Below are 27,534 nucleotides of genomic sequence, written 5' to 3'. Positions count from 1 at the left end.
GAGTTTTTTTTTATTCAAAAAGCTCAAGGGGAATTAAGTGTGTTGTTATTTATGTTGCAATACTTCCTCTCTGGCTCGTATCACAGGAGACACTGCCTTCTTGGAGCTGCTACTTTTGCTCAGTATGGTTGTACTGACCTCGTCCATGTCCATGTCCTCCTCCCTTTGGCGGTTGGGTTTGGTGTAGTCCAGGGGTCCCTCCAGGTCCTCCTGCTTGTAGCCTGGCAGGTTGGGTGACGTCATCCCGCTACTTCCGCCGTGATGCAGCGAGGAAGAGGAGGAGGAGGAAGGGTCTGGGGAGCGGACTCCGGGACTGGTGGCGGAGAGACTGCCCTCCCGTTTACAAGGCTTCTTCATGCTCAGGTCCAGGGTGCCGTTCTCATCCACTTCGATGTCCATTTCCTGGAGAGAAAACGCAGGGAGTTTGTGACTGAAGCAACAACACCACAACTTCTCATACAACTAATCTCCTTGGGCTGAAAGAGAGTGCTCTATGTTAAGAAAGGCATTATGAAATTAATGAAAAACAAAAAATGTATATAAAATCTATTATAAAGGTTTATATTAGGATATCAGATTTTTCTTCATAATAAGGTCCTCACCCGAGTCCTGATAGGCTGACAGGCTATTGCTAATTAACCAGCTCATGCAGCTAAGGACAGGAAGTCAAAGATCATGAGAGTCTTATTTTCTTTTTAGATTTGTGTCACTTTCTAAAGAAGATCTGAAGTATCACTCTAAATGAACCAGCTTGCTGCTAACGCTGGGTAGCCAGCTAAACAAGTCTGCTTGCTAAACTTGTTAGCATTATGCTACGAGAGTCAGGTGAGGGTTGGCTGAGAGGTTGAAGAATTTAGACTTGTGCCAATCCAAACTAAAACTTACCATATTTAATATAATAACTTATTTTTATTTTTTGTTTTTATGTTTTTACTGTAGGATACACAATTATAATTGTAAATGTAGACTATTTATTTTTACATTACTGTAGGTCTCCAAACATATAGGCAAAAAAAGGAGGAAGATGGTACACAGACATACAACTAATAAATGCATGTGCATGTAATCAACTATTCTCACATATAAATAACTAATGCAGATTCCTCTGGTACACTTCTGAAGAACTCTGTACGCTGTAGCCTATATCATCACTGATGATGTTGACGATGGTGATGATGATGAGTGTGATTAATTTAATCACACTGCAACAGAAGCTCTTGAGCTTCTGTTGCAGTGCTATACATGTATTAACATAGCTACACTTTTCTTCTGAATAATAACTTCACTGCTGTACTCAGAGATGGATTTAGATTCAGATTAAACTAAAGTTTCGTTCGATGAAATGGCGGATTTCCTCCTGTTTCGACTCGCATACCTTCACCTGCCCTCAAGCTTGTTCTGAACCAAGAGCTACAGAGCAGTGTGAGGCACTGTTTCCGGTGTGCTACCATGTTTGAGTTCAGCACCACCTTCACAGCTTAAGCATGTTAGTAATGATATCTAATGTACTCCGGTAAAACTTTGCCAGCGGCACCAGCGCCACGGTTGATCTCTCCGCGTTCTGTGATAGTGCTGGCAGATGAACAGAAACAGAGGGGTGAGATGAGCCATGTTTTCAGCATTCATTTAAAATGGCACTCGTATGGGCTGGTCAAGGGCCAGAAAAATCAAAGGGTTAGAAGAGGAGGAGAGGAGACGGGAACAGTTCCCAGAAATGTCCCTGGTTGATGAGCTCAGTGTTCCAATGTTTCAATATTGGATTTCAACTGGCTCTGATTCTGATTCCAGATCAGTCCCCAGTTGCGCTGCACTGTAATACTGTGCTGCTAAGGCCTGCTCTTGGATCGGTGCCTTGCTGAACAACACCTTGCTCTGCTGTGCTGCCAGAGACATTAATCTTCACTTTTTATCTCCCTAAAACCATGTCAGGAAATCGAAAAATGATGAAGCAGTCACTTTCTCTCCTCTGTGAGGCAAAAAGGCTTTTAAAAATCACAATATGGGGGAAAGTGGTGCTCCAATTACACCTCCTGTGCACAGAGAGGGAAAAGAGGGAGTGAGTGAGAGATAGAGAGGTATAGACAGAGAAGCAGAGAGACACAGCGACACTTGCATGGGGAGGAAGAGTGGAAGATAAAAGAAAATAAGGAGAGATGTGAAAAGAAAATGAAAGAAAGAGTGGTGGGGGCGGAGGAAGAGAGTGAGAGATCCGTCCGGCAGATAATGAAAAAGGGCTACCTGGTGGAAAAGTAATCCAGGGAACTGGCAGCTAGCCAAATTCAATAACAACATGAAAAGTGTGTGGGATGGAGGGATGAAAGGATGAAAGGAGGAAGGGAGAGGTGATGCAACTGCATCTCAACACCATCCTGTTGCTGTAAGCCAATGCCTCCTGATGATATATTCATGCAGAGTTGATGGGGAGAGGGAGAGAGAGAGAGAGAGAGAAGAGCAAAGACAAGAGGGGAGAGGAGAAGAGAGGAGAAAGGAGGAGAGGCACACCCACTGCTTTTCCCCTCTCATCTCACCAGCTGTGGCCTGCAATGTTTCAATCTGCACTACAATCAGCTAATAATCTCTTTCTCTGAGTGCTACGGAGAGAAGAGCAGAGCATCACTTTACCTTAATAAAATTGCAGATACATATGACTGATTCATATCATCCGCAAGCAGATTTTTTGGGTGGTGATGGATTTATTCCCTGCACTGTTAATCTTTAATTACAATCCTTCATAAAGCCGTATTAATATGACAAACATATACATATATATGTGGATTTGTGTGGCTGTTTTTACCTTGGTCGGGGGTTTGGTGCTGAGGTTCTCTGGTTTCTCCCAGCAACGTGTGGACAGGTTGAGGATGGCAGTGGCGGCCATGTGAGCAGCCTCGGCGTCGTGGGAGTAGTCATAGGCCAAGGTGGAGCTCTTTCCGTAACCGTGGAGACTGAGGCTGGGCGATGGTGACTTGGGGAACGAGGGCTTTGCTGCAGGAGGACAGAGAGGATACAGAGTGGAGAAACAGGATGAATTAATGCATGTTTCCTACATCTGTTTGCTATGTTCAATAGTTAATACTAAGATTTAAAAGAAAAGGTCTAGAAAATACTGAGGCAAAGAGGTGGAGGTGATATTTGGTGTAAAAGAGCTTCGCTGAACTCTGAAGGAATCATTTGACATTTTGGATAATATACTTATTTGCTTTCTTGCTTGGAGTTAGATGAGAGGAGCGTAGACAACACGCTCATGGCTATACGGTAAATATGAAACTACAGCCGGCAACTGATTAATTTAGCTCAGCATAAAGACTGGAAACGAGGGAAAACAACTGGCCCGACTCTGAACAGAGATAACAAAATCCGGCACCAGCACCTCTAAAGGTCAGTAATTAACAAGTCGCATCTTGCTTCATTTATTCTGGGAGAACTGCAACCAGGTAAGAAATAATCCAGTGTATGACCCGCTACAAACCCACAACTTGTTGTTCAAACAGATAAAATAACTGAGATGTTAACATGGGAGTTTTAGAGGTGCTGGTTGGTGAGTTTTGTTATCTTTTTTGTTATCGATTCCCTCTGTCTCCAGTCTTTGTGCTAAGCTAAGCTAACTGGCTAATCTTCTCATATGACTCCAAGCTAAACAGGAATACACCAAAGTGTTCCCAAAGGCTATTCTTCATTAAAACACCATCAATAGAGTATGCTGTAAGAATAAAATAAAAAAATATTCCTGATATAAAACGGATGAACCAGAAACCTCTCTTACTTTTGAAGGCTTTGGGTGAGGTTTCACTGGTGAGCATCTTTGGAGCAAGCATGCGATTCCCAAACACTTGAGCGTCGAAGCTTGCGTAATCAAAGGACACCTTGGAGTACTTCTCCAGCTCCTTGGCCAGGTTGGCGCGGGGAGTGGCAGGTCCCATGTTGGGCCTGTAGCTGCCGTACTGGGGCACCTCCAGCTGCTTCACGAAGCACATGGGCCTGCGGGGTGGGAGAGAGAAAGGGGCGACAGGGTGTCACAGCGAGGCCGGAGGTTAAGGACAAAAGGAGGAAGAAAAGAGGAGAATGAAACAGAACAGACAAGGAGAGACGGGGAAATAAAAGGATTGATGCAATAAAGAGTCACACAATCGAAAAGGGAAAAACAGAGAGGAGAAAAGGAGGATAAGAGAGAGAGAGAGAGAGGTAGAGTGACACAGAAAGAGTAAAGATAGGGGCAACGGTGTACTTAGCAGGAGTGCGGCAGGATTAAAAGCTCTCTTATCAGCAGAGGGCACATTTGCATGATGTACAGCATGGAATTTATGAGCTTTAAGCCCTCTCGTTTTCCTGGAGAGCCTGGGCTTTTGTCAGACCTGTTGGCGTAAATCCACTGATAGACCGGGGAGAGGCGGAAAGGTGGGGGGACAAGAGAGAAATAGAAAGAGGGGGGGGGGGGGGGGGGGGCAGGAGGCGGAGAGAAGAGTGGAGGAAAGACAGAGAAGGGAGTGGTGAAAGAGATAGGAAGGGAGGAGGGATTGGGGTGGGGAGTCACCTTCCTCACCCACCACCGCCACCGCCACTCCTTATCTCCGAGCCCTCCGCCCCCTTTGGCCAAGCACCCCCTCCCACCACCACCCCCACCTCAACCTCCTTTGCATCCGGTACCAGTGGAGCTCATATCACAGTCTCTGGTATCCAAACCATACGCTCATTAATAAGCTACATGACCCGGCCTGTAGCCACTGTGCTGTGGGGCGGCCTTCACACACTGGCACACTAATAATACATGTTCACAACAGAGCCGCTTGTAGAGGAGGATCTTTTTTTCCACAACAGTAGAAAAAAAGAAAGAAAAAAAAACTTTCTACCACTGATCACAGCAGATTTTTTATTAATTCAACGTGGAATCCATGAGACCGCGGACCGCATGAGGAATTCTTCTCTCCCATACATAACAGACAACCAAGTTAATTTTAATAACAATGTGAGAGGGAAAACAAAGCAGGCCTTATTGTGTTTTAATCCACGATGCTTTGTCTGACCACTGATGAGGTTTTCCTCAAGGAAAGCAATTATTTTTTTCTATCCCCCGCATTGCCCCTATAACTTGCATAATTAGCTTATCGGCTGCATTACTAATTAAAATACCAATGTCGAAGAGCACAGACTTAGCATAATACCAGCGTCTGGTTTTTGTTAATTATCATTCTTTTGGCTGTGATCACGATGCCTGGGCTGTTGGGGAGATGAATGGAGAGATGGAGAGATCTCAGTGTTTGAGGTGACAGTAATGATTAGACTGCCAGACTGAATGCTTCAAGACTTTGGCGTTATATTGAGCCATTCACGGGGGTCGGCACGGTGCCTTCGCGAGGGGGCCGCTGTAACCAAGGTCAGGATTGTCTGTGCCGTTTCTATGTGGCTCAGTGGTAAAGTAGCTAACCTTGAGGAGGACTCAGCTGTGTGTGGCTTGGACCGGAGGACACAGCTTTTATATAGGTGAAAGGTTCACCTGTGCCTATTAGTTGTTGTCATTCACCATTTTGATCTATGGAGTGCCACGGCTGACAAAAAGCACTAACCAGGAATCACAAGTCAAAAACATAACTATAATATATCATTTATTTATACTACCATTTACATAATTAAAATTAAGTGTTTTTATTTATTCATTTTATTCCCTATTTTCATCAAATATTTACAATCTTCAGCTTGTTTGTGTTTTGGGCGAAACAATGACAGGGTGGTTAGCAAGCTCAAGTAGGCTACAACTGAGTTAACTTAGCATTTAGGTACATTATCACTTGTTGTTGATGTTAATCATCCATATATAGTCTAATGTACTGCTCTACATTGTAATGTACAAAGTTTTTCAGCCGTAAAATATTACGTTAACCAAGATAGCTTAATGCAAATGAGATATTTTTAAATCATTTGTCATTATGAGCAAGGAGGCATTAAATATAATATAAAATATCATATAAAAATTTGAGTCCTCATCTGTTCATGCAGCATTAAGCTGGGTTGTTATGGGACTAACACATAAGGGAACACGGTCAATAAAGTAGTGGTTGTTAACAGCTATTTAGCATAGTGGGGATTTTATTTTAAGGGAAAAGGGATTGATTATAAAACTTTATTTCTATTACAACTCACTCTTATATTTACATTTTTGACTTATATGAATTTGTATTGACTTTTAACAGAATTGTAATACTGTACATGTCTAATGTCACCAGGTGGAAAAGTGAGAGTTTGGGTTTGAGCTTCCTGTAAGAACATGACGCTTATTCGTCACCCACCTTAACACTCTGTCGTTGGGACTTCCTTTCAGGTGCTCTACGCCTGGCTGAGAGAGTTGCGGCCTATCGTGGCCCTTGGACAGCTTCTCTGCGGCAGCGATGGGGCACCCAGAAAGACTGGGGGAGCAGAGGAGGAGAGAAAAGATAAATATTAAACGGAGAGCATGTTGCTGACCACGTAGATCTGCATCACGCTGATCTCGACTGACATCTTCACTGTCTTGCATACATGAATATCTGAGCTGGCAGACGCACAAAGGGAAATGTACACCCTGTATGACACTCAAGTGCAAGAAATACACACACTCAAACCCAAATACAGATCCACACAGGTTCTATATACAGTCATGTGTGAATACCTGCGGTGTGTGTTGCGGTTGCTGTTAACGTGGCCCTGACCGGTGCAGCCAGGAGTTGGACACTTCAGCACATTCTCATGCATGGCCAGAACTGAGAAGGAGACAAAATACACACACAGGAAACAACAATCAGAGAAAATACACTAAATTCAACAACTCAACATTCTTGTTTCATACATATATAATGTATAAACACAACGGCTGTGGATGTGGTGCTGAATCTTATATTTCTTTTTATTTAAAAAAAAAAAGAAAAAGCTAGCTCATCTCCAAAATTATACATATTTTCTTTGGACCCTTCCCTCCTCTTGACTGTATGACAGCATAATAAAATGTTGAATATTTCAGCTCATTTCTATTTTTGAACAAAGAGCTGCTAAATAAACGGTTATTACTGCCTAAGCAGACAGAGACTGTTTCCTCCACACAGCCATGTCAAACAACAACACAGTGTGAAATGTTAAAAACACAGCTATGGTAAAGGGTTAAAGTCCAGAGGAAACAGAAACAGAGGAGTATGCCGGATACACTTATGTTGTTGATACGCTTCTCTTTGTTTTTTGTTTGCAATAAATTTAAATGAGCATAGACGAGAGCAAATATAAAGAGCATCCCCTACTCACATGAAATTAGTCTACCCTGCCATTAGCGAAAAGAAAAAATACAATCATTTCTGACCTCCCCTGCTCCTCCTAATAGTTTTAGGACAGACTCTAAGTATAAATACCAGCAGGACTATGAAGTGAATCTTAATGAGAGAATAGCAGGGAACTGGACTACATCTAATGGACCTGTAGTCATGGCTACAGAAAGATGGTCTCTGATATATATGTAGCAAGCATCTGTACAATCACATGGAGCTACGGGGTCAAGCAGGAAAAACATACGACCACCGCAGATTCCTCTCCGCATATTTTTAACACAACCGGGGACCGAACCCAGTCATTTTGACTTTTCTGACCTGTAAATGTTTGAATGCATCCGCTTTCAGCAGAGAAGCTAGAGTCAGAGCTGTTAGTGCATGGCTGATCGGAGCATCTGATGCATAAGAGGCCAAAGTGACCTTGACTCGGTAAGACCGGATAACCCTTAAGAAACCCTGACTAAACTGGCATTACGGCACTTAAATGATGTGAGGCTCTGCAGCCAGGAGAGGTGGTGGGCTTCTGTCAATTTCAGAGTGCCCTTTGTTGTCATTTTTCTTATTTTCATCTTCTAAGCAGCTGGAAAAAAAGAAAAAGAAAAAAGAAACTCACTCTCCGGGGGAATCCTGTCCTTGTGCGGACAGCCTGACAGGCTGCGGTGGTGGGGGTAAAGGCCGGTCACGTGACCTGTCCCATCACACCCTGGAGTGGGACACTTGATCTCCCTCTTCTCTGGCCTGCTGCTCTCTGGATGAAGGAGGAGAGGACAGTAGCAGGAGAGGAGGATGAGGATGAGGATGAGGATGAGGAGAGGATGAGAGGAGAGGAGAGGAGAGGAGAGGAGAGGAGAGGAGAGGAGAGGAGAGGAGAGGAGAGGAGAGGAGAGGAGAGGAGAGGAGAGGAGGTACAAAGTGATGAGGGACAGAGAGAAGGAAGGAGAGATCAGAGGAGAGGGGAATGTGGGATGGAAAAGGAGGACAAAAGCAAGTGGTTAATGCCATCAGACAGTCTGCTTGGCTGAGCATGAAATCCAGACATATTTCAGACAACTGTACAAAGGCAACACCATCTGTATCTGCTCCTCATGTCTTATGTATCTCTGTAAATGCACAAGGTGTTTTATGCATCACTCTAAATGCGATTTGTGTGTTTCTGTAAATGCTTTCAAGGATGAAATACTATCAAATGTACGAAATGTTACAGCTTTTTCCGAAGTTAACCCAGACAAAAAAAAAAAAAAAAAAACGACCTACTTATCCCACATGGTTTCATCATTTCCACCCCAGCGCTACACTTGTCTGATATTTTTAGGGATCTCATTCAGATCTCGGACAAAACAACACCTGCAAACGCATCAGGAAGGAAGAGATCGCACCACTATAATTTACACATAATTAAAGGTACCTACTGCTCCCTACTGCTTATTGGAGGTAGGCCAGCCAGTATCAGTGGCACTGGAGAGAGGGAAAAGGAGCAAGAGGATGGTGTGATGCTCTATTGGCCTTCAAATTGAATGTTAACGAGACATGCATCTCCTAATTAGTGTTGAGCAGAACAGGAACGTCACCACAGGAGGGAGTTGAGGCCAAGGAGAGGGCAGCACTACCAGGCATGTAATCACACTACTGCTATACTGTGAGGAGCATGACAAGTGGGCAGTGTGCCAGCTGTGAAATACAAGGCCCAACACATGCAGCAGGTAAACAAACACTCCACGGCTGACGGTGGAACAACCTGCACTCCTCTGCTCTCCCTCCCTCCCTCTCTCTGTTTTTTTTTTTTCCTGTCACTCCAACTTGTTGTCATCTCTCTTGTGTTCCCTCTCTCCCTGTTGTCCCTCCTCGCTCTCCCTTCAAGCACTTCCTCTCTGCTCTTCATGGAAGTCTATTCAGCTGGAACCACTTCATCCCCTACAATGGAGGAGGGAGGATCTACGACGCGGAGCTCTGTGACTCATTGCTGTTTATTTGGTACGCCGTGTTTATTTGCACACTCCGGCATTAAGTTAAGCACATGACACTTTGTGCTGGTTTGATAATACATTTTCTGTACGTCCACCTACACGTGACCACATTTGCAGTCCAATCATTTCATACAATACGGGTGGTTTTGCATGTTTGGGGCCATTTTGGACCTTTAACAAAGTATTGACATGTTGTGGCTTTGAACAATCTGTGTTAGTGAGTTCACTTTGCCAGTGAAATTTCTGAATAAAGAATTCAACATTTTTTATATTGGCTTTCTCACCAGAAGTTTGCTCATAAGACAAAAACACCCTTTATAGTAACCAGCTTCATTTAGGAGCCACAGAGAAACACCTAGCTTGATGAGCACTTTTAAAGCTAACAAATCAACATATATATTATGCTTTTTTTTTCAAAGATTAAAAATGACTTGATATATTTGGACAGAGCCAGGCAACCTATCCAGTCCTAATGCCAAGCTAGGCTAAGTTAGGCTAAGCTAAACTAAACACAAACATGCAATAGTCCCCGCCTCTGTCAGTCAATTTAATGCAATATTTTTATTTTTGTGCATTATTATTGTTTTATTATTTCCTAGTGTCTTGATTGATTGAAATGCACTTTTATGGAGGGTTATTGTAATTCTCGTTGCACTTTGTACAATGACAAATAAATGCTGAATCTTGACACTAAGCTAAGATAATTGATTTATAGATATAAGACAGGTATCTCTCCTCACATCTTAGCCTTCGCTAAAAAGGGGAATGATCCTTTAATCTTCATGCTAAATGTGACTTTAAATACAGAAGACAGTTAGCTTAATTTATAAAGAAGAAAAAACTGCTAATTTCATTTACTCCATACTTTTAAAGCTAACAAATTAACAGTATCTGTCACAGTATCTCTTGAAAAGAGTGAAAATGACTAAATACCTCTGTACAAGGCCAGGCAAGCCAATTCCCCAACCCATCCTTATGACAACATAACTGTTGTGTTTATAACTGTTGTCTTCTGGTATTTCCACAACACAAAGTGAAATAATTCCACTATGAGAGGTTGTTGGAGTGTCCTTGAACTGACCACCAAGGTGACAACTCAGACTTTAGCAGCTCTACCCATGTGATAGTAACGTGGCTTTAAAAATAAAGTAGATTAATGTTGCCTACTTCGAGCAACGTCCACATCTGAGTAGGTGTTGGCTCAGCCTTCTGCTCTCTGCTTCCTCATTCTGTCTTACCTTTGCTGAAGTAGCTCTTGCGGATGATGTCCAGGTGCTTGGGCCTGTCGTCCATGGTGAAGTATCGCTGGTGGTGGATATCTGGGGCGCGGAGCAGCTCTCTGGGCCCGGCCGGCTTCACCTGCTCTGCCTTCAGGGCGATGGCTTGCTCCAGCAGGCCCAGATTCCCTCGGGTCATGTCGAACATCTCCGACTCGTCCGTCACCGTGGAGCGCTGCGACAGGCTGTCTTCGTCGTCGCGCTCGTCGTCCCCGTCCACATCGTCGAAGTCTTTGTCCTCCGACCTGTCCGATCGAACCTCGATGATGTCGGGAGAGGCCGAGGATGAGGCTTTGTGGATTTTATAGTTCTCGCCTCTGGGGATGGGGAAGTAGTCCTCCAGCGGACTGGCCCTGTGGGAGCTGTAGCTTAAAGGCGGGCTGGCCTTGTAGTTCTGAAGTGGGCTAGGTTTATGAGAGTCACATTTGTCAAGGGGACTTGCCCTGTGTGAGCTGTAGTCCTCCAGAGCCGCGGCCCTGTGGTCTTCAGTCTTGATGTGTGTTCCCTGAGCTGCTGCGGTGCTGGTGATAGTGCGGATGGCAGTTGGCACATCAGAAATGGGCAGAACGTGGTCCCTGTGGTCCTCTTCATCTCCCTCCTCGTCCTCCTCGTCCTCCTCTAGCGCTGCTGAAGTGTCCTGCCTCTGCTGTGCTGGCACTGCCATCGCTTCCTCCTCCCCTTCATCTTTGATTTGTTCGCGGTGGACGTCCGTGGTCAGGTACTGGTGGGTCTCCTGGCTCACGTAGTTGCTCCTGTCTTCGCACTCCTGTTGCTCATCCTCCAACTCCACTTCCTCCACTTCAGCTGCCTCCTTCTGCAGAGCAGATGACTCTTCTGATACTTGAACTCTGTGTGCCGCCTTCTCCTCTTCCTCTCCCCCCTCATTCACGTCCCCCTCCTGCTTGTCCTTTACTTCTTCACCCCATTCGGCTGCCACGCTGACACCCTCCTCAGTCTCCATAGCAACAGGCTGCTGAATGGCCACCGTCACATCATTGTTGTCGGAAACTCGGCCCAGGTGGAGGAGAGAGTCGCCCGCCTCCTCGGCGCACCGAGAGGGAGACCGGCACTCCTCGGGAGCAGGTGGCGCTGCTCGGAGCTCGGGCTCGATGATCACACACTCCTCCTCTGTGGAGACGAAGATGAAGAGGTCAGAGCGATGACACAGAAACAAGAGTGAGTCATGCAGTGAGCTAAAGCTGTTGTCAGCAATATCTTTATCATCACTGACTTTCAACCCGCCAACTCATTCACAGTGAACTCATAATGACATAAAAACACCTGTTGTGACAGGGTCGCCCGGAAAAGCAGCTTGTACGTGCAGGACGAGGCCAAATGCTCTTAGTGGCCATTAGGAGGCGTGGTTACTCACTTCCTGCAATATCACTCTAACTCTGTGGACTTCACATTGCCAATCACTGCCTATAGTACTGCACACTCCTCAACTGTTAGCTGTATATTAAATGGTGTGATTGAGGGATTTTTTTTGTGCACTAGGTGAAGCCTTTTCAAGCAGTGAAAAGGGTTAAATTAAGATTAAAGGGATAGTTCAACATTTTGGCAAATTGGCCCATTGCCATAATCCCTATAGTCATAGCAGTAGGTTCGTTACCTTTAATTGTCAGTGCAAGCTATTTTTAGAACGGAGGAGCAGAGCCGTGAGCTGCTCAGAGCTACACTACGGAGGCTAGTGGGATTTCTTGGTTTCCCTCATGAAACTCATCAAATACACAATCCAACAACTCCAAAACGCTCTGGTGGACAAGTTGTGACCTGCACATTCACCACACTATGAGATAATAACAGAACAATACAAGACAGAGTTGTTTTCGAAGTAAATTCATGCAAAACCGCTGATGCGCGTTCCCGTTGGGGGCAGTTTTTTGGCAAGCAGTCTCTGCATTTGCCTCGGAAACAACTCTGTCTCGTAACATTCCAATATTATCTCATAGTGTGGTGAATGAGAGGGAAACCAAGAAATCCCATTAGCCTCCGTAGCGTAGCCCTGAGCAGCTCACGGCTCTGCTCCGACATTCTAAAAATAGCTTGCACTGACAATTAAAGATAACAAACCTTGGCAATGGGCCAATTTGCCAAAATGTTGAACTATCCCTTTAATTTAAACAAGTTTGCATCTTTTATTTTAAAAGTTGGGAATTAACTGGTGGTGTAAGTCAGACTATTAATCACCTTCATCGGCTGCAAACTTGTTCTCCTCGTTCTGATATGTGTCTTCCTCTTCCGTCTTCTCCTCCTCTTCCTTCTGTTGACTCTGCGTTTCCACCTCCTGTCCATTTGTCAGTCCGTCCTGCGTCAGTTCTTCTGTCATCTCCTCCTTCTCCTCCTCTACAGCTGCCTCGCTCTCCTTCTCCTCCTCCTCCTCCTCCTTGGTGTCTCCTGCTTTTTCTCCATCCTTTTCTGCCTCGCCCTCAGCCTCACTGCTGGCGTCGCTTTCTGCGCCGCTGAAGCCCTCGTCCATGGCCAGTTTCAGGGGGTGGGACTTCCTCTTGGAGGCGGGCCGCTCCGATTCCTGCTCTTGGTCCTGCTCGGCCTCTGCTTCCTCTAGACGGCGCTTTCTGGCTACGGGACAACCCAGAACGCTGATGGGGAGAAGTAAATAAGAAGGAGCAGATTAATGAATACCAATCAGAGCTGTGATCAGAAATCACAAACACACAAACACGTCCAATGAAACCTCATGCACCAGATCACATCCATGAGCGAGTTTAAGCAGCATGACGGAGAGCGTGTGTTTGTGTTTAGACGTGGCGAAGAATGCCACTGCTCTTTCAGCAACGCGTGTGGCCTGAGGGTGGCGCAATGCTCGCTCGCTCAGACATCACAACCAATTTCAGCCAATTGACTGGAACGTTTAATGAACAACTTGTATGGAGAGGCGGGCAGGCAAGGCAGTGGAGGGTGAAATCCAATAAACTCCCTCTTACTCTCACCTGGGAGATGCCGAGGGAGATTGAGGGACGATCTATAAACAAAGTGCATCTGAAATTGCCTGCTGAACGAATACACATGTAAACAGATAGCTAATATCTGCCCCTCAATAAAAGCGGAGTCACAAACCAGTGAGCTGCCCCGAGTCCCACAGGGTCTCTGAGGGCAAGCGACACAGACGAGGAATGAAGGGAGGGAGGGCGCGAGGGAGGGAGAGGGAATGAAGCTGGAATAACAACCTGGAGAAATCACATTTCACTGTTGTCCACTGAAAACTTTATTTCTAAGGTTCAGGTTTAGAGTTAAGTGTAATCGCAAAAACACCTTCTCTGACCAGCATTCGAAATGATTAGCCTTTAGGGTCGGTCTGTGTCCTTGAAACTATATTCACAGGATATTTACATTATGGATAAGGATTCATATTGAGCAGTATTTCTTTATCTAATGTCCTGTTTATTTCAATAACCTAAAAGACTCCTATAAAGAGTAAGATCTACTGGAGGGTTTGCAAGGTCAGCAGAAAGTTATATCTAAATCGATATATGTCTATTTCTCTTATTTGGGAATTTTAGTCTATTAAAACAATAGAACGGAGTCCTGTTGAGCAGATTCCAACTGTTAACTCAACTTAGAAGTGGAGATTCTTGTCTTTTTAGGAGCCAAAAGCCAATAAGTTGATAAACCACTTCGCTGGTGCACCCATTTGTTATTCATCTATTTTGACGTTCTGAAGGATCTTTAACCTTTTTCATGAATAGTGCTCTACTCGACTCTGCAACGAGTCTTGACTCAAATTCAAATAATCTGTTATGTGCTACATCCTTAATAGCAATCATACCAGCGGTTTGCTTAGCAGAAAGACTGGCGGTACACAGGGTTATAAGTATTTATGAGGAAATCCAGTACAAAATCCCCCATAAGGCTACATTTCAGCACTTTATTAAACAAATTAGTTTAAATTATGATGTGAAGTTTAGAGATGCTGGTCGGTGGATGTTGTTACTTATGGACAGAACCGAAGACTCACATGCTAAACAGGCAGTCGGGTGTTGCTTCATAATTTAGTGTGTACAGCCATGAGAGCGGTATTAATCTCATGTAACTGATGTAAATAAATGGGTATAGAGCTACTATACTCTTAAAAGACTGTAGTGAAACATGGTGTTTTCCACCAAGCAGATGGTGTGAGAAGAGGACAGACAGACAGAGAGGAAGGACAGACAGAGGGTGGGTTTTTAATCTGCCCTACCTTCTGTGTCGTGAGTATCTCCCACTGATATGGCCGGAGCCATTGCATCCAGGGGTGGGGCAGCTGGATGAGATGGATGGAGGTTAGAGATATGTTTAAGACACGGTGCATTTTAGTCCCTATGCAGAGGCAATGATAACCACAGGCAATAAAAAAAGGGGGGGGTAAATTAAGATCAACAACAAAATAAAGCAAAGCAAAGACATGCAAACTGAGCACACATGTCACACAAAATGCACATGCACAAAGATATGTAACCCCCCCCTCGCCGCCGCCACCACCACCACGCATCTTTTGGGCAGACACACATAACGCATGAATGCAGGTGGCATCAAGCCGGGGAGAACATAATATTGTGTGTCGTTCATCAACCCTGGCCTATATCCTGTTACTATGAGCGATAAGGATCAGCCGAGACCTGCTGTAATTTCCCCTTCTCTGCTCTCCTCACCAGTCATCATCATCAGGTCTCGCTGGCTCCCTCTTTCTCTCCTCTCCCTCTCTCTCCCCCTCTGATTCAGGTTGCTATGACCCCTCAGGACGGCTCATTTCAATTCTCATTAACTTCCCCCAGCAATTGCCCTTTATTACTCCAATTATCCTAATTATTAATTTCGCTTATTAAAAAATGCTGCATTTGCATTTTAAATGAGATGCTCTCTGGCCTCCCTACTGTTTTTTTTTCTCTCTCCCTCTCTCTCTCCTCCTTAATCCAGAAAGCGAAAGATTTTTTTTCTTTCTTTTTTGAGTGCTGAGCTCAGATCAATGCTGAAAGGTGAAGTGTGACAAAATGAGAGAGGATGAAAAAAATAATTTCCAAGGAGGCAGAGGAGAGAGGACAATGGGGTTCACGGCCGGAGGGGCCCTGAATGCGCTCGTCCGACTGGGAAAGAAAAGGGGAGAAGGAAGAGGAAGAGGAGACCTGGGGAGGAGGGGGGGAGAAAAACTAAATAATCACCTTTCACCATCCTCTCTCCTCACTCTGTATCCTTCGATCGGACTGCAAAAAGATCATACACCCCCCCCCCTTTGATTGCATCTACTGTATGTGTTCATGGCAGGAAATAGCAAAAGGCTGCGAGGAATCAATAGCAGCCTGTTGGAGGCACTGACCACGAGTTGAGAAGTGCTGATGATAAGAAATAAAAAATAAAAATATACGGCATCATCTAAAGGAGCACTGATAGTGAGTGTACGAGTGCTCGGGGTGGGGGGGCGGTGGGGTGTTCAGCGGTGCACATAAAAGAACTTTATGAAAGGGGTTTGCACAAAGATGAAGGTGTTTCCTTACCTCAGCTCTTGTCCTACGAGCTCAATAGGAACTGAGAGAAACAGGGGAGAGAAAGAGGGGGGAGGAGAAGAAAGACACAGGCAGGGAGAGAACAAAGGTGAACGACTGCTCAGAAAGCTGTGCTGCTAAAAGAAACTCAGATCAATAAATCACAAATGCATATGAATCCCATGAGGCTTCCTCATAGCAGCTTACGCACCGCAGATTGCATGATCAGGAGAGGGGGAAAAAAACACCTACACACTCCAGGGTTCGCACACAAACACACACACACACGCATCTACATGCAAACATTGCGCACATACAAACACATGTTCGCGGAGGCAGAGCGCAAAACAAACAGTGCGAGTGCGAGCGCTGGCCTCCGCAAACATGCGGCGGCAGGAATAACACACATATACACAATGGAGAGACCATATGCACAGAGGAGAAAACCTAAATCAGCCAAATTGCATAGTGCTGTTCAGAAAAACTGACAATTATATGCAGACTCCAGCAATAAAACATGATTAATTGTTGCACTTTAGTTATCATAATTGGGAAAATGAAATTAAAAGGAAAACTGCCTTCATCAGTAGAAAACAGCACTTCTTTCAGGGACAACTTATAGTAATTGCCTTCAAAACATAAATCAAGCTCCACTCACAAACAACGCGCGCACACACACACACACACACACACAATGCTCTCGGCTGGCTATAGGCATCGATTGGGAGTTGAGCGATAGAATGAGTTTGGAGAAATATCCTATTTTCATTTGGAGCAAACGAGAAAACAATACGATCCTGGAGAATTCAGTTTGGGCTCCGATATCACATGCATTAATCACATGTCAGAAAGACCCCGGGTATCAAGATACACTAAGAGCACATGAATTACACACTAATACACACACACACACAGTTGATGTGTATGTGTGTGTGTGTGTGTGTGTGTGCTGCATCTCAGTTTCTCAGTCTTTCATCATGCAGTTGGAATGACTGGACGCCTTCCTGAACGCCCTGTGAACTGTAGCTCTGCTGTCTTGCTTCCAAACATCAAACACACACACACACACACACACACACACACTTGTACACATAAAAACACACGGACAAACATGTATCAAAAATATCTGTGCTGGGATTCAACCAGTGTGAGATCATCAAGACCCGCTGCCTTTTTCTCCGGATGTGTACGTATACGTACAGGTTTGGCTGCTAATAAATATTTAAAACATGTATTGTAACTAAAATCAATCAGTAACTGTATTGGAATGTCATCTTCGAAAAAAGTCTACATTAAAACTATAAAATTACTAATGGTCCTGGCGAAAACTGAAGTGAAGGTTGAAGAAAAAACCAAATGTCTCAATGTTGCATAATTTCTCTTCGGAAACTGGAGGTTATGCATAAAAAGCTGGATGTGAAGTGTCGACTGGTGGAAAAGAAATGTTGTAAAACTATTGACAAAAGAGAGAACTCATTGTGCTGTGCTGCATAATTGAATGAAACGGGGAGGAGGAGGAGGTCTGGATGTATTGACAACGATCTTTAAAAAGCCCTCGTGCACCTTCGAGACGGTCCCTAACTGGCAGCCTTCAAAATAAGAGCATGAGGTCAAAATAACACAAGAGCACAACAAATCTGATGCAAACTGATGAAATGTTATTCAGGATGAACTTTGCAGAAAGTCTGCGAGTGTTGAGCTGAAAACTATCTGCAGCTCCATGTGAGTAACTGGTGCAAGCGCTCACAGATACACAGAAAACAATGACTTTAATTAGTGAAAAAAAAAAAAGTCTGAAGGAGCGTCTGTTTCTATTATCATTCAGTGTGACATCCTGTGTTTGTTTACCTCCCCTACATGCTCACGCTCGCATGTGACGCGTCCCCTCCATACATACACACACATAGGACCTGCACAAACGCACACAAACATGCAGGATCGCTCATACACACATTATGGAGACACAAACTCCTGCGAGTGTGACTGTGGATTAAACTTCATGTGTGTGCGTGTGCAAGACATGACACTCACCTCTGATTCCCTTGGACCGAGTGCGAGTCCGCTTATCATCACCTTCTATACTCATCTGGGATGGAGAGAGGAGGGAAAAATGGAAAGCACAGGAGGAGGAGGAGGAGGAGGAGGAGAGAGAAACAGAAAAGACAGAGTGGGAGAGAAAAGGAGGATGTTCGTGAGGAGAGAGAGAGAGAGAGACCATCAGTGGTGATTTCTCTACAGTTAATCGTCCTTGACCTCCTCAGCTGAAATAACCCTCATCTGACTGTTCCCATTGAAACACAAGAAAAGGCAACACTGACACAAAGAGATGATCATATCTGTAATTCCCCGCCCCCCCTAAAAAAGACAGCCCCCCCCATCATCCCTCGCCCCCCCCTCGCCCACCGTTTGTCTGTCACCACAGAATAAAAACACCCGGCTGCTTCCGCCCTGCTAACTTCATCAGAATAAAGACAGGAATAAAAGGCGAATGTGGAAGCAGAGAGGGGGAAAACAAACCCTGTTGTTTGAGCTTCTTTCAAACGCCCTCCCCACTCTCACCCCGCGCACACCTCCTATCACTCTCCCTGTAATTTCCTGCACCTGAGTGGTACACATGATTGTACGCTGCGAACAGGCAAAAGGCAGTAGCCGCGCAGGGGCCACGGCCCCTGTAAGCAGAGGGGGCCGACAATCATAACTATGCTGAAAATAATAATAAAGCAAAAAAAAAAAAAAAAAAAATACACAGTCCGCTAAAAAGCCGCTATAATAACCCTTTTAAAGAAGAGCACACACGCGTGTGCGTGTGTTGTCATGCCCGCTGCTTACTCCTGGCTCGGCTTTTAAGCCACAAAGGAGCAGGTGTTAACCCTGCTGCCTCACACACACACATACACACATGTACACACACACACGCGCATATTGACCCTCGGCCACACCTCTTCAGCACTACCTCTCCGTGCTCAGTGCTGCTCTCGGTGCACTCTAAAACTATCAGATGCTTTTTAGACACAATGGAGCCATTAGCTTTGATTACTGGACTCTGGGTTGTTGGTTTTTTTTTTGTATTCCAGGTCTCCCCTCTGTCTCTCTTTCTGTCTCACACTTCCTCCCTCATGTACCACCCCTCCACTTCCCTCACTGCCCCAAAAACTACACCCTTTATCCCCATAGTTGCCGTCACCCCCCCACACACACACACTCTCTCCATGCACTGGCACTTAGCTGCTTTTGTTGCTTCTCTATAGTCAAGTTGGCACCGCCACAGTGGGATTCAAACATGGGGTCTCTGTTTCTCTTCTCCTTTTTTCCCCTCTCTCCCTCTCTATTTGGCAATGCCCCTTTCCTGCTAATAGACTACTTATGAAAAGAAGGAGGGAAAGAGGGATGAGAGGAAGATGAAGCACGCTGTTGTTGTTGTTGTTAAGAGCTTTTCTTTTTCTTTTTTCCTTTTTTTCCCTTCCCCTCCCCTCCTCGCCCCTAAGGAGGGTACGCTTCATTCATTAGAGTCTAGTGTTGGGCCGGAGGTACAGGTGCAAGGCGCGGGCCCCTCCCTTCCTGTGTGGGTCTCCACCGTCTTGGCCCCCGTCCTCTCTGTCTCCCACCACTCTGGGCCTCCGACTCTTTTGATCGGGAGCTGCTAATGTAGAAGTCGAGCAACAAGTAGCAGCTTTGTGCCCTGCCTGAAGGGAGCAGTTGACTCCTTCTGTGCTCCACTCACAGCACTGTGTGGGAAGAGGAGCGGATGAGTGCGCACTGAGAAGTTTTCTGTCTCTGTGTGCGTGTGTGTGTGTGTGCATGTGTGAGCGCACTCCGTTTTACACGGGTGCATTTAGTTCAAAGTCCATTTCCTTACACTTGGGAGTGTGCACTTGTTTCTATGCATGTGTAAAAGGAACAGCGGTGGAGTAAGTGCTGTAATTAAGTACAATTTTGAGCTGCCTGTGCTCTACTTGAGTGTTTTATGCCATACTTTGTACTTATTTCATACAACTCCATTACCTTTCAGAGGGAAATATTGTACTTTTTTTTCCCACCTCACTACATTTATTGGATAACAAAGCCTATCTCTACTTTAAGAGATACTATGCATATATAAAAAATTAAACTGCTCAACATACGAAAGCAGTTAAAATAGCTCCATTCCCATTAAAATGCTGCTCAGAAATTTAATCATAATAATCATCCAGAGTTTCTCTGCACAATAAGTAGGTCTTCTTGAGTACGCTGAAGAATTATTCCCATGTTGAGTCAGCTGTTCCATTTGAATGGTGCATATTGAGAATGTATGAAGGCACTCAGTTAACTAACACTGACGGTTAACAACTAATCTTATTTACAGTTCAATAACTTATGGTGCAAAAGATTGCATGGATGGATAAAACAGTTTGGTAATGGGTAAAAAGAAGTGCAAGAGTAAGATCAAATTAGTGGATAAATAAGTGCAATGATTAGCTAACATTAACAGATAAATAGCTGTCAAATGCGATGGTTAGAGAAAACTCACTAAAATGCAATGGATAGCTGAAGCAAACAACTAAACAGGTGGCGAGGCTAGCTGAAAAACATTTTATAAAATGTTGAAGCTTGAAGTAATAATATGTTTTCAATGGAGAGCTGTTTTTGCATTACTTTTTAAAGCTATTTTAGGCTATTGTAACAGTATGGCCCCGCAGCGTGACGGTGTTAGAAAAGAGTTAAGAGGGGATTTAAGTGGCCACAACACGAGTGGATGGGGTCTTTTCATCTGCATCCCCCTTTCTGTAAAAGCCCCATTTTCACTGTGACTGAGGAGGAAGGGTGTGTGTGTTTATGAATACATGTGTGTGAGAGAAATGTGCACGTGCATGTGAAGATTGCACATGTTCCCCCCCTTCATGAAAAACATCCCATACTAATCTGTTACTGCTCTGTTACTTTCTGGTCCTCCTTCCTTTTCGCCTTCCTTCCTTACATTGATAGTCATCAGATGAATCGAAACCTGGACTGAAAGGGGCCCCTATTGCTTTCATGTTTGTGTAACCATAGTTACGCACATTTAAATAGGTAAGCACATCTGAGTTCTCTTTTTCCTGTCCTTTTTCTCAATTCCAGCTCATTAAATTTTTATGAACACAAAGTCACAGCCAGTGAATCCAGATGCAGCCAGGCAGGCATTCACCTGATTTCCATTATCTCTTTCAAACGGCTCCCCCCTTTTCTTTTTAATGTATGCTCAAAAACTTGTCCTTTACCTTGTTGTCTTTTAATTAAACTCCTTGAACGGTGCAGGTAGGTGGGCCTACACATTACAGTCTCATGCAGAACAGAGAAAAGCAGTGAAAGAAAGCGGGAGAGAGAGGAAAATGAGAAAAGAAGGTACAGTGTGTGTGTGTGTGAGTGTGTGAGTGTGTGTGTGTCCTGGGGTTTAACTAGTGTGAAATGTGATGTGGAGCAGTAGCAGACGGAAAAAAAGAAAGAGAAGAAGAAGGAGGAGGAGGAAGAGGAGGAGGAAGACGCGGCTCATCCCTACAGGCTGTGTTGTACATTATCAATTATGTCCTTCTTTGTGTGCAGCGGTCGGAGCAGGAGGGCCTCGGCTCTGCTCTGCATTCTGACAGTTCTATGTAAATGGCTGGCTGGGGGCAATGACTTCAGAGAGAAGGTCACCCTTCGTCCCTTGGTGCACATAAATGACTCTTTTATTCATTTTCAGGTTTACAAGAGCAGATGAAGAAAGGAGGGGGTTAAGGTGGGGTGGAGACACTGGGAGGGTTTGGGGTGGGGGGGGTGCCGACCGAAGACTGACATCTCTAAATATTACCTGCGGACAGCAGCTGCCAATTAGAGGCACGCCGCACAGTTCCAACCTCGACAGGCCGACCACGCTGCGCAGCCTCCATGTTGGATCACCACACAGCGAGCCCCTCAGTTTCACTTTAATAATTCACACGAGGCAAAGCGGAGCAGCGAGGAGGAGGAGGAGGAGGAGGAGGAGGAGAGGTGGCTCTCACTTCATATGCAAAGAGACTCCGCGTCGACCCTGACGTGATTTTTGCGGGTTCTTAAAACAAAAAGTAAACATGGATTCCAGCTCTTCTCCCTCTCAGGCCGTCGTCTCATTCATCTCAGTTGGCCCACGAGTCTAACAGGATAATGAGGAGGTTGTGTGGCAGGTATGGTAAAGTGTCAGGGCCCAACAGACTGGAGCCGCTTCACATGATGTAGTGTTTGAAACCAGCGCCCTCTCTCTCCTCAGCTCCTTCAGCGGCAGAAATCAAACCAAATCAATAAAAGTCATCTCTTCAGATGAACCCGAGCCATCAGGGGGAAGCAAAACTACTTTTACTGGGCCCAGGGGAAAAACAGCCCCCCCCTCCCTCCTCCACTACCTCAACCTACCCCCACCCCCACCCCCACTCCACTCCCTTCGTCTCTCTTTCAATCTCCCCTCAATCCCTCCATCTCTTTGTTGAGTGTCACAATCTCCAAAATGAAAAAAAAAAAAAAAAAAAAAAGCAGCAGATGTGTGCAGAATGGAGAAATATCCTTGAAAAGGTGACAGTGTTGGTCAGAAGTTTTTAGGATCAAGTACAGGAAATAAAAGAGGGGAGCCGGGGTTTGGAGAGGCAGAGAGGGTTAAAAGAGAGAAGAGGAGAGGAGAGGAGTGAATTTCTGCTGCGCTGATAAGGAGGAATATCATGGACAAAAAAAAGTATGAGCAGCTCAAGGACATCCTTTTTGAGTTTCTTTTTTTTATTGTGTTTCAATAGGAAAAAAAAAAAGTCCTGTGAAGTGGAGTGAACTCAGCAGTGGGAAAACGCTGAGCTGTGCCATGCTGAGCTTAACTAAACTGAACTAAGCTGAGCGCGGCTGAAGCAAAGGATGGGCAGGGCCAAGCGGGAGATTTGATGTGCTGTTTGATTCATGTTTTTCTGTCCAGCTTGGCCATCAAACCCCCAACCCCTCCCCCCCTCCCCTTTCTCCCCCCAACACACACACACACACACACAGCTTGCCTCTTTTCTCCATCCTCCCCCTTCCTCTGCCTCCACCCTTTTTTTTTTTTTTTTCTACTTTCCCCGCTGAGTTAGGGATTGGGGAAATGCCCAGGAAGCAGAATCAGGTTGGAAGGGGTGTAGGGGTGTGGTGAGTGGTGAAGAGAGGTGGTGGGGGAGGATGGAGGGGAGGGGAGGGGAGGGGAGGGGAGGGGAGGGCCTTGTCACTCACCATGATTGGTCGACGGCTCTGCAGTCTCTGGGAGGCCTGACAGCGGCTGCTGGTCCTCTCGCCTCGTGTCCACCGCTGGTTCACCAGCTCGCCCCGAAACTCATTTTCTAGCAACCAGAGAGAGGAGAAACAAGGAGGTGAGTCAAAGAGAAAGGGGGGAGGAGGGGGTGAGAGTGAGGGTTTTTTGGGGGGGGGGAATAAAAAAAAAAAAAAAAAAAAAAAGAGGAGCGAAAAAAACTGTTGTCATATGAAATCATCAGCATCAGCACCAATGGACGGGGCAGTGGTTTGGATAAAGGAACGAAGGGGAGGGGGGGCTGGGGAGGGGGGGGCTACTTTGAAGGAAGGTCGGGGCACTCGAGCATACTGCAGACGCTCCTTTATTAACTAACAGTGTGTATGCCTCACACACACACATACACACACACACACACACACACACACACACATAGAGGCATGGTTAAGTGCCCCAGCTGGGGTCCCTGTCAGTCTGCTATTAGAATCAATCAAATTTGCACATTTTTATTGAGCTTTTCAGGTTGCATATATAAGCACAAGGGGGGGATGGGTGATGCAAAGGGAGACGGGGTGAAGAACGGTCAGTAAATAATGAATCATACATAAATCAAACCCCCTTTTTTTTCCTCCCCCTTTCTTTTCCATCAAGGTAATAGCGCCTCGCTTCATCTTCCCAGTTACCCAGAAAAAAAAGAAGAACAAGAAACAGATTCAAATCTGTTACAAATCCTTTTTCTTCCACTCTCTTCCTACTTTCTGAGATGCTGTTGGTGGAGTTGTTAAACACAAAACAGACTCGTGTGGTGGTCGTTTTTTTTTTCTTTTCTCGCTCCCCGTCAGTTTCAAGTTCAGGGAGAGTGCGGAGTATATTTCTATGAACGCCCAAGGCTGAACTTTTCAACTAGTGTAGCTTTAAGACACTTCAGCTGCTCCCTCTCTTGCTCTCATTTTGCTATGTGCGTTTTTTTTTTTTTTCTGTTGTTGTTGTTTTTTTTTTGTTTTTTTTGCACCACCAAGCTGGTACAGTGAAATGTGATTCTTTTTTCGGATATATATACGCACCTATAACCTTTAGCTTTCACCTTTCTATGGATTGTGCGAGGCAGCAGAACGCTGTGAAAGAGGAAGTGCCCTTGAGTTTATAGTGACTCCTCCTCCGTGCGGGGCTACTATCCATCTATCCAACGGACCAAGGTTTGGGTCAGCTCACTCTGAATCCTCGCTATTGAAAATGAAATATCAAGCCGCAATAATGTGGAAGAGTAATCTTTCACAATCCACAATTCAAAACCGAGGATATTCAAGGCAAAACGCTGTAATTATTTGAATTTTGACATAAAAACTAAATGAAAGCTCCAAATTTAAAGTGGCCGCCGAGATATAGCCGCTTTCAAACATCCTGCAACAACATAAAGCTGTTTTTCATTTTAAATCCCTGGCCTTTGAAGAGTGCAAGATGCATCTGTCCATCTTCTTTCCCTCCCGTCTATTATCTCTACCTTGTCAGTGAGTGGTTCTCTCCGTGCACGTACACTCCTGTCCTGTGCGTGAACCCACAGAGCGGAGCAGAGTGCACGCTAAAAGCAACGCCAACCTGAAAGCAAACAGTCGGAGGAGAGACAACAAAAGGCTGGCGTGTCCGTATGCGAGGGGTCCCGAAGCAGACCAGCCCCTACCCCTTCCATCCATCCATCCCTCCCAACGCCCCCTCCTCCATCAAACCCCCACTCCCTCCTCCTCCTCCTCCTCCTCCTCCTCCTCCTCCTCCACGCCCATCCCTACTTTGCCCATTACATGCAAACCTTGCCAAAGCCCAGCAAGCACTCTTTGCAAAATGCTTGTTTATCAACTTTCACCCCCCCCACCCCCCACCTCAGCAAAAAAGTGATTACAGCAGCAATACTGTTCGTCTGCATCTCTATCTCCGTCTCTCTGTCTCAGCTTTCTCGGTCCCTGTGCGCACAAGCACGCAAAACTCACTCATGTCTCTTTTTTTCCCCCCCAGTCTCTATATACAGTATGTTCCTGCGACTTTTCTTCCTTCTTTTAAAGTGAGGCGAAGTGAGCATCCATCCTGTATTGTCAGTTTGGGAGCCAAGGAGCTGAGAGCCCTTCCTAAATGCCAAATATATAACAGCGCTCTATTAGGACACGTTGCCTCGGGCCATGTGTCAGCGTCCCTGCTCACTTTGTTTAGTCCTGAGCTGCTGTTCCTGCTGCAGATACAGAGAAAACACATCTGGACAGTTTGAACCTGCCTGACGTGTTTGATAACCGGGGGTTAATAAAAATAAAAAAAATCAGGTAATTAATCAGAGAAAAGGTGGAATAATTGACCTTTGTGTACTTTCATCTGTTTGTTTCATTCTCACAACAAAAAAAAGAGAAAGAAATGAACATCTGCATCCTTCCACTGATGAAAAACAAAACTCGTTGAGCCTCGCCTGCTGTGGATATGTAGCTACTCTCTTATTCTTTGATCAGATGCTGCTCATTCCCACCTAAAAGACTCGCAGCTCGTTATTTTGCAGCGAAAATTGGAGGAGTACGAGACAATTAGCCGTTCACCGGGGAGGTTTGGCTAATCAGAAGCGAGGGGATGGAGTAGAGGGAGTGGGAGGGAGGAGAGGGGATTTAAAAAATAGTATTTTACTGCCAGGATTATGTTTTTTCTTTCTTTTTTTTATCAAAGTGTGAATCTTTGAGTGGCAAAGTTAAGTTTTTTTTTTTTCCTTCAATGAAAAACAAATCAACACATTTATCCTGCAAAGAAAAAGAAAAAAAACTCATCCCACCAGGAAACAAAGTTTAGGCTGAAGTAATACCATTACAGGCCTGCAGCTTACTGTACTGGGACAATGGAGCAAAGAGGCCTAAATCCATAGTTAGATTAAATACCAGGGTGAACTGTCTGTAACAGTATTAGTGTACGTACAGGGCCGCGGCCAGCTGTACACCCCTGGTCCTGTTAAGCAGGATTTAGAGACAACTTAGTGTGATTACAGCGAGCCGGCCCTGAAGAGACAGAGAAATCAAAAGTTGTGGAGCTGGACAGTCTTATATCACTCAATGGTTTCCTTCTTTGTTTCGCTGCACACAAATAAATATTTTTAAAAAAACGGAGTATCCAGATGTGAGAATTAGATTAGTGAAAAAAAAAAAAAAATATTCTGTCAAAAACCTTCATTTGAGGTTTAGAGTTTTCACGTCGCCCCTTCAAGGTCAAACACAACAGAGCACTGGGAGACAAGAGAGGCGAGCAGAAGAGTCATTAAGTGAGTGTGAGGCAGGTGCTGGCTGCTGTCGCTGATGGGATGGGGGTGTTGAGGGGAAGGGGAAGGCAGCGCCAACTCAAAGTGTAACCAGCATTTTGGAGGAGCCTCCCTGACCTCAGCATCTGAGGACCAACACACACACACACACACACACACATGTGCCACATCAGTAAAACTGCAGGGATGTTTGCACCTGAGAGCCAACTCAGTCTGCAGCTGCAGTTTGTTATTTTCAAAACACTTTCTGCATCTTATACTCTCCTTCTCTGTCCCTCTGCACATTTGCTTACTTTTTAATTAATTTTTTCTTCTTTTTTTATTTTGTAATGTACTTCCTCTCTAATGCAGGGCATGAAATTCATTATTTCCAGGCTTTCATTTTAAATGCCTCCTCTCCATTGAAAGCCTGGCCAACCCTGACCTTTGCTTGTATTGCTTAGATTTCTGATAGGCTTTGAATGACGAGGGTGCAATTTGGCCCCAGCTGCTCCTCCAACATGTTTATTGCGCTCCCTCCTCCGGCACCTGCTGTCCTCACCATGGGCTATTCAGCCCTTCATAAATAGGGAGGTTTCCTCCCTATCACTGTAACTAAGACCACAGAAAGAAAAAAAAGACACACAAAAGCAACTTCAGATGTAGCCTGTGCTACATGAAGCTCTATACTCTGCTGTTATAGCCTCTACTAACAGCATAAGGCACCGATAACCTAATTCTGTAATCCCCTGAAACTGGGCTACATTTCACAGGAAAAGTATACAGAAGAAAAACAATAGGTGTTTTATCATTTCTGCCTGTGATGAATTCAATGGAGCACTGTATTTAGTCAGAATGAAACTATACAACACACGTAAAGCTTTGCTTTCTCAGTAAAGGTTAGTCCTGTGTATTTCTGAGTGGTATAAACAGATGTCTGATCTTTACCTTTTAAAACTAGGTCAGAGAAACATTCTCATATACAGCATGAACAATATCACTGCCATCAAAACACGTCGCCCCTTGAAAGGAGACACACACTATCATCCTCATCATCA

The 27,534-nt window shown here is 45.0% G+C and overlaps 1 protein-coding gene across 1 annotated transcript in view; it reads right to left on the bottom strand.

Annotated features, from left to right (window-relative positions):
* Nucleotides 1–27,534, bottom strand: part of myt1b (myelin transcription factor 1b) — a gene marked incomplete at both ends in the record, with an annotated part of 107,920 nt that overhangs the window by 5,435 nt on the left and 74,951 nt on the right. The window contains 12 exons of the mRNA XM_083974782.1: nt 139–402; nt 2,795–2,982; nt 3,761–3,975; nt 6,279–6,395; nt 6,638–6,728; nt 7,894–8,028; nt 10,483–11,649; nt 12,712–13,121; nt 14,720–14,782; nt 16,011–16,041; nt 18,030–18,084; nt 23,208–23,314. Coding sequence (XP_083830908.1) covers nt 139–402; nt 2,795–2,982; nt 3,761–3,975; nt 6,279–6,395; nt 6,638–6,728; nt 7,894–8,028; nt 10,483–11,649; nt 12,712–13,121; nt 14,720–14,782; nt 16,011–16,041; nt 18,030–18,084; nt 23,208–23,314 — 2,843 coding nt within the window. The remainder of the gene's footprint in view (nt 1–138; nt 403–2,794; nt 2,983–3,760; nt 3,976–6,278; nt 6,396–6,637; nt 6,729–7,893; nt 8,029–10,482; nt 11,650–12,711; nt 13,122–14,719; nt 14,783–16,010; nt 16,042–18,029; nt 18,085–23,207; nt 23,315–27,534) is intronic.

This window comes from Trachurus trachurus (assembly GCF_905171665.1).
Source record: "Trachurus trachurus genome assembly, chromosome: 7".
Taxonomy (NCBI): domain Eukaryota; kingdom Metazoa; phylum Chordata; class Actinopteri; order Carangiformes; family Carangidae; genus Trachurus; species Trachurus trachurus.
This window is presented reverse-complemented; position numbering and strand designations above follow the sequence as displayed.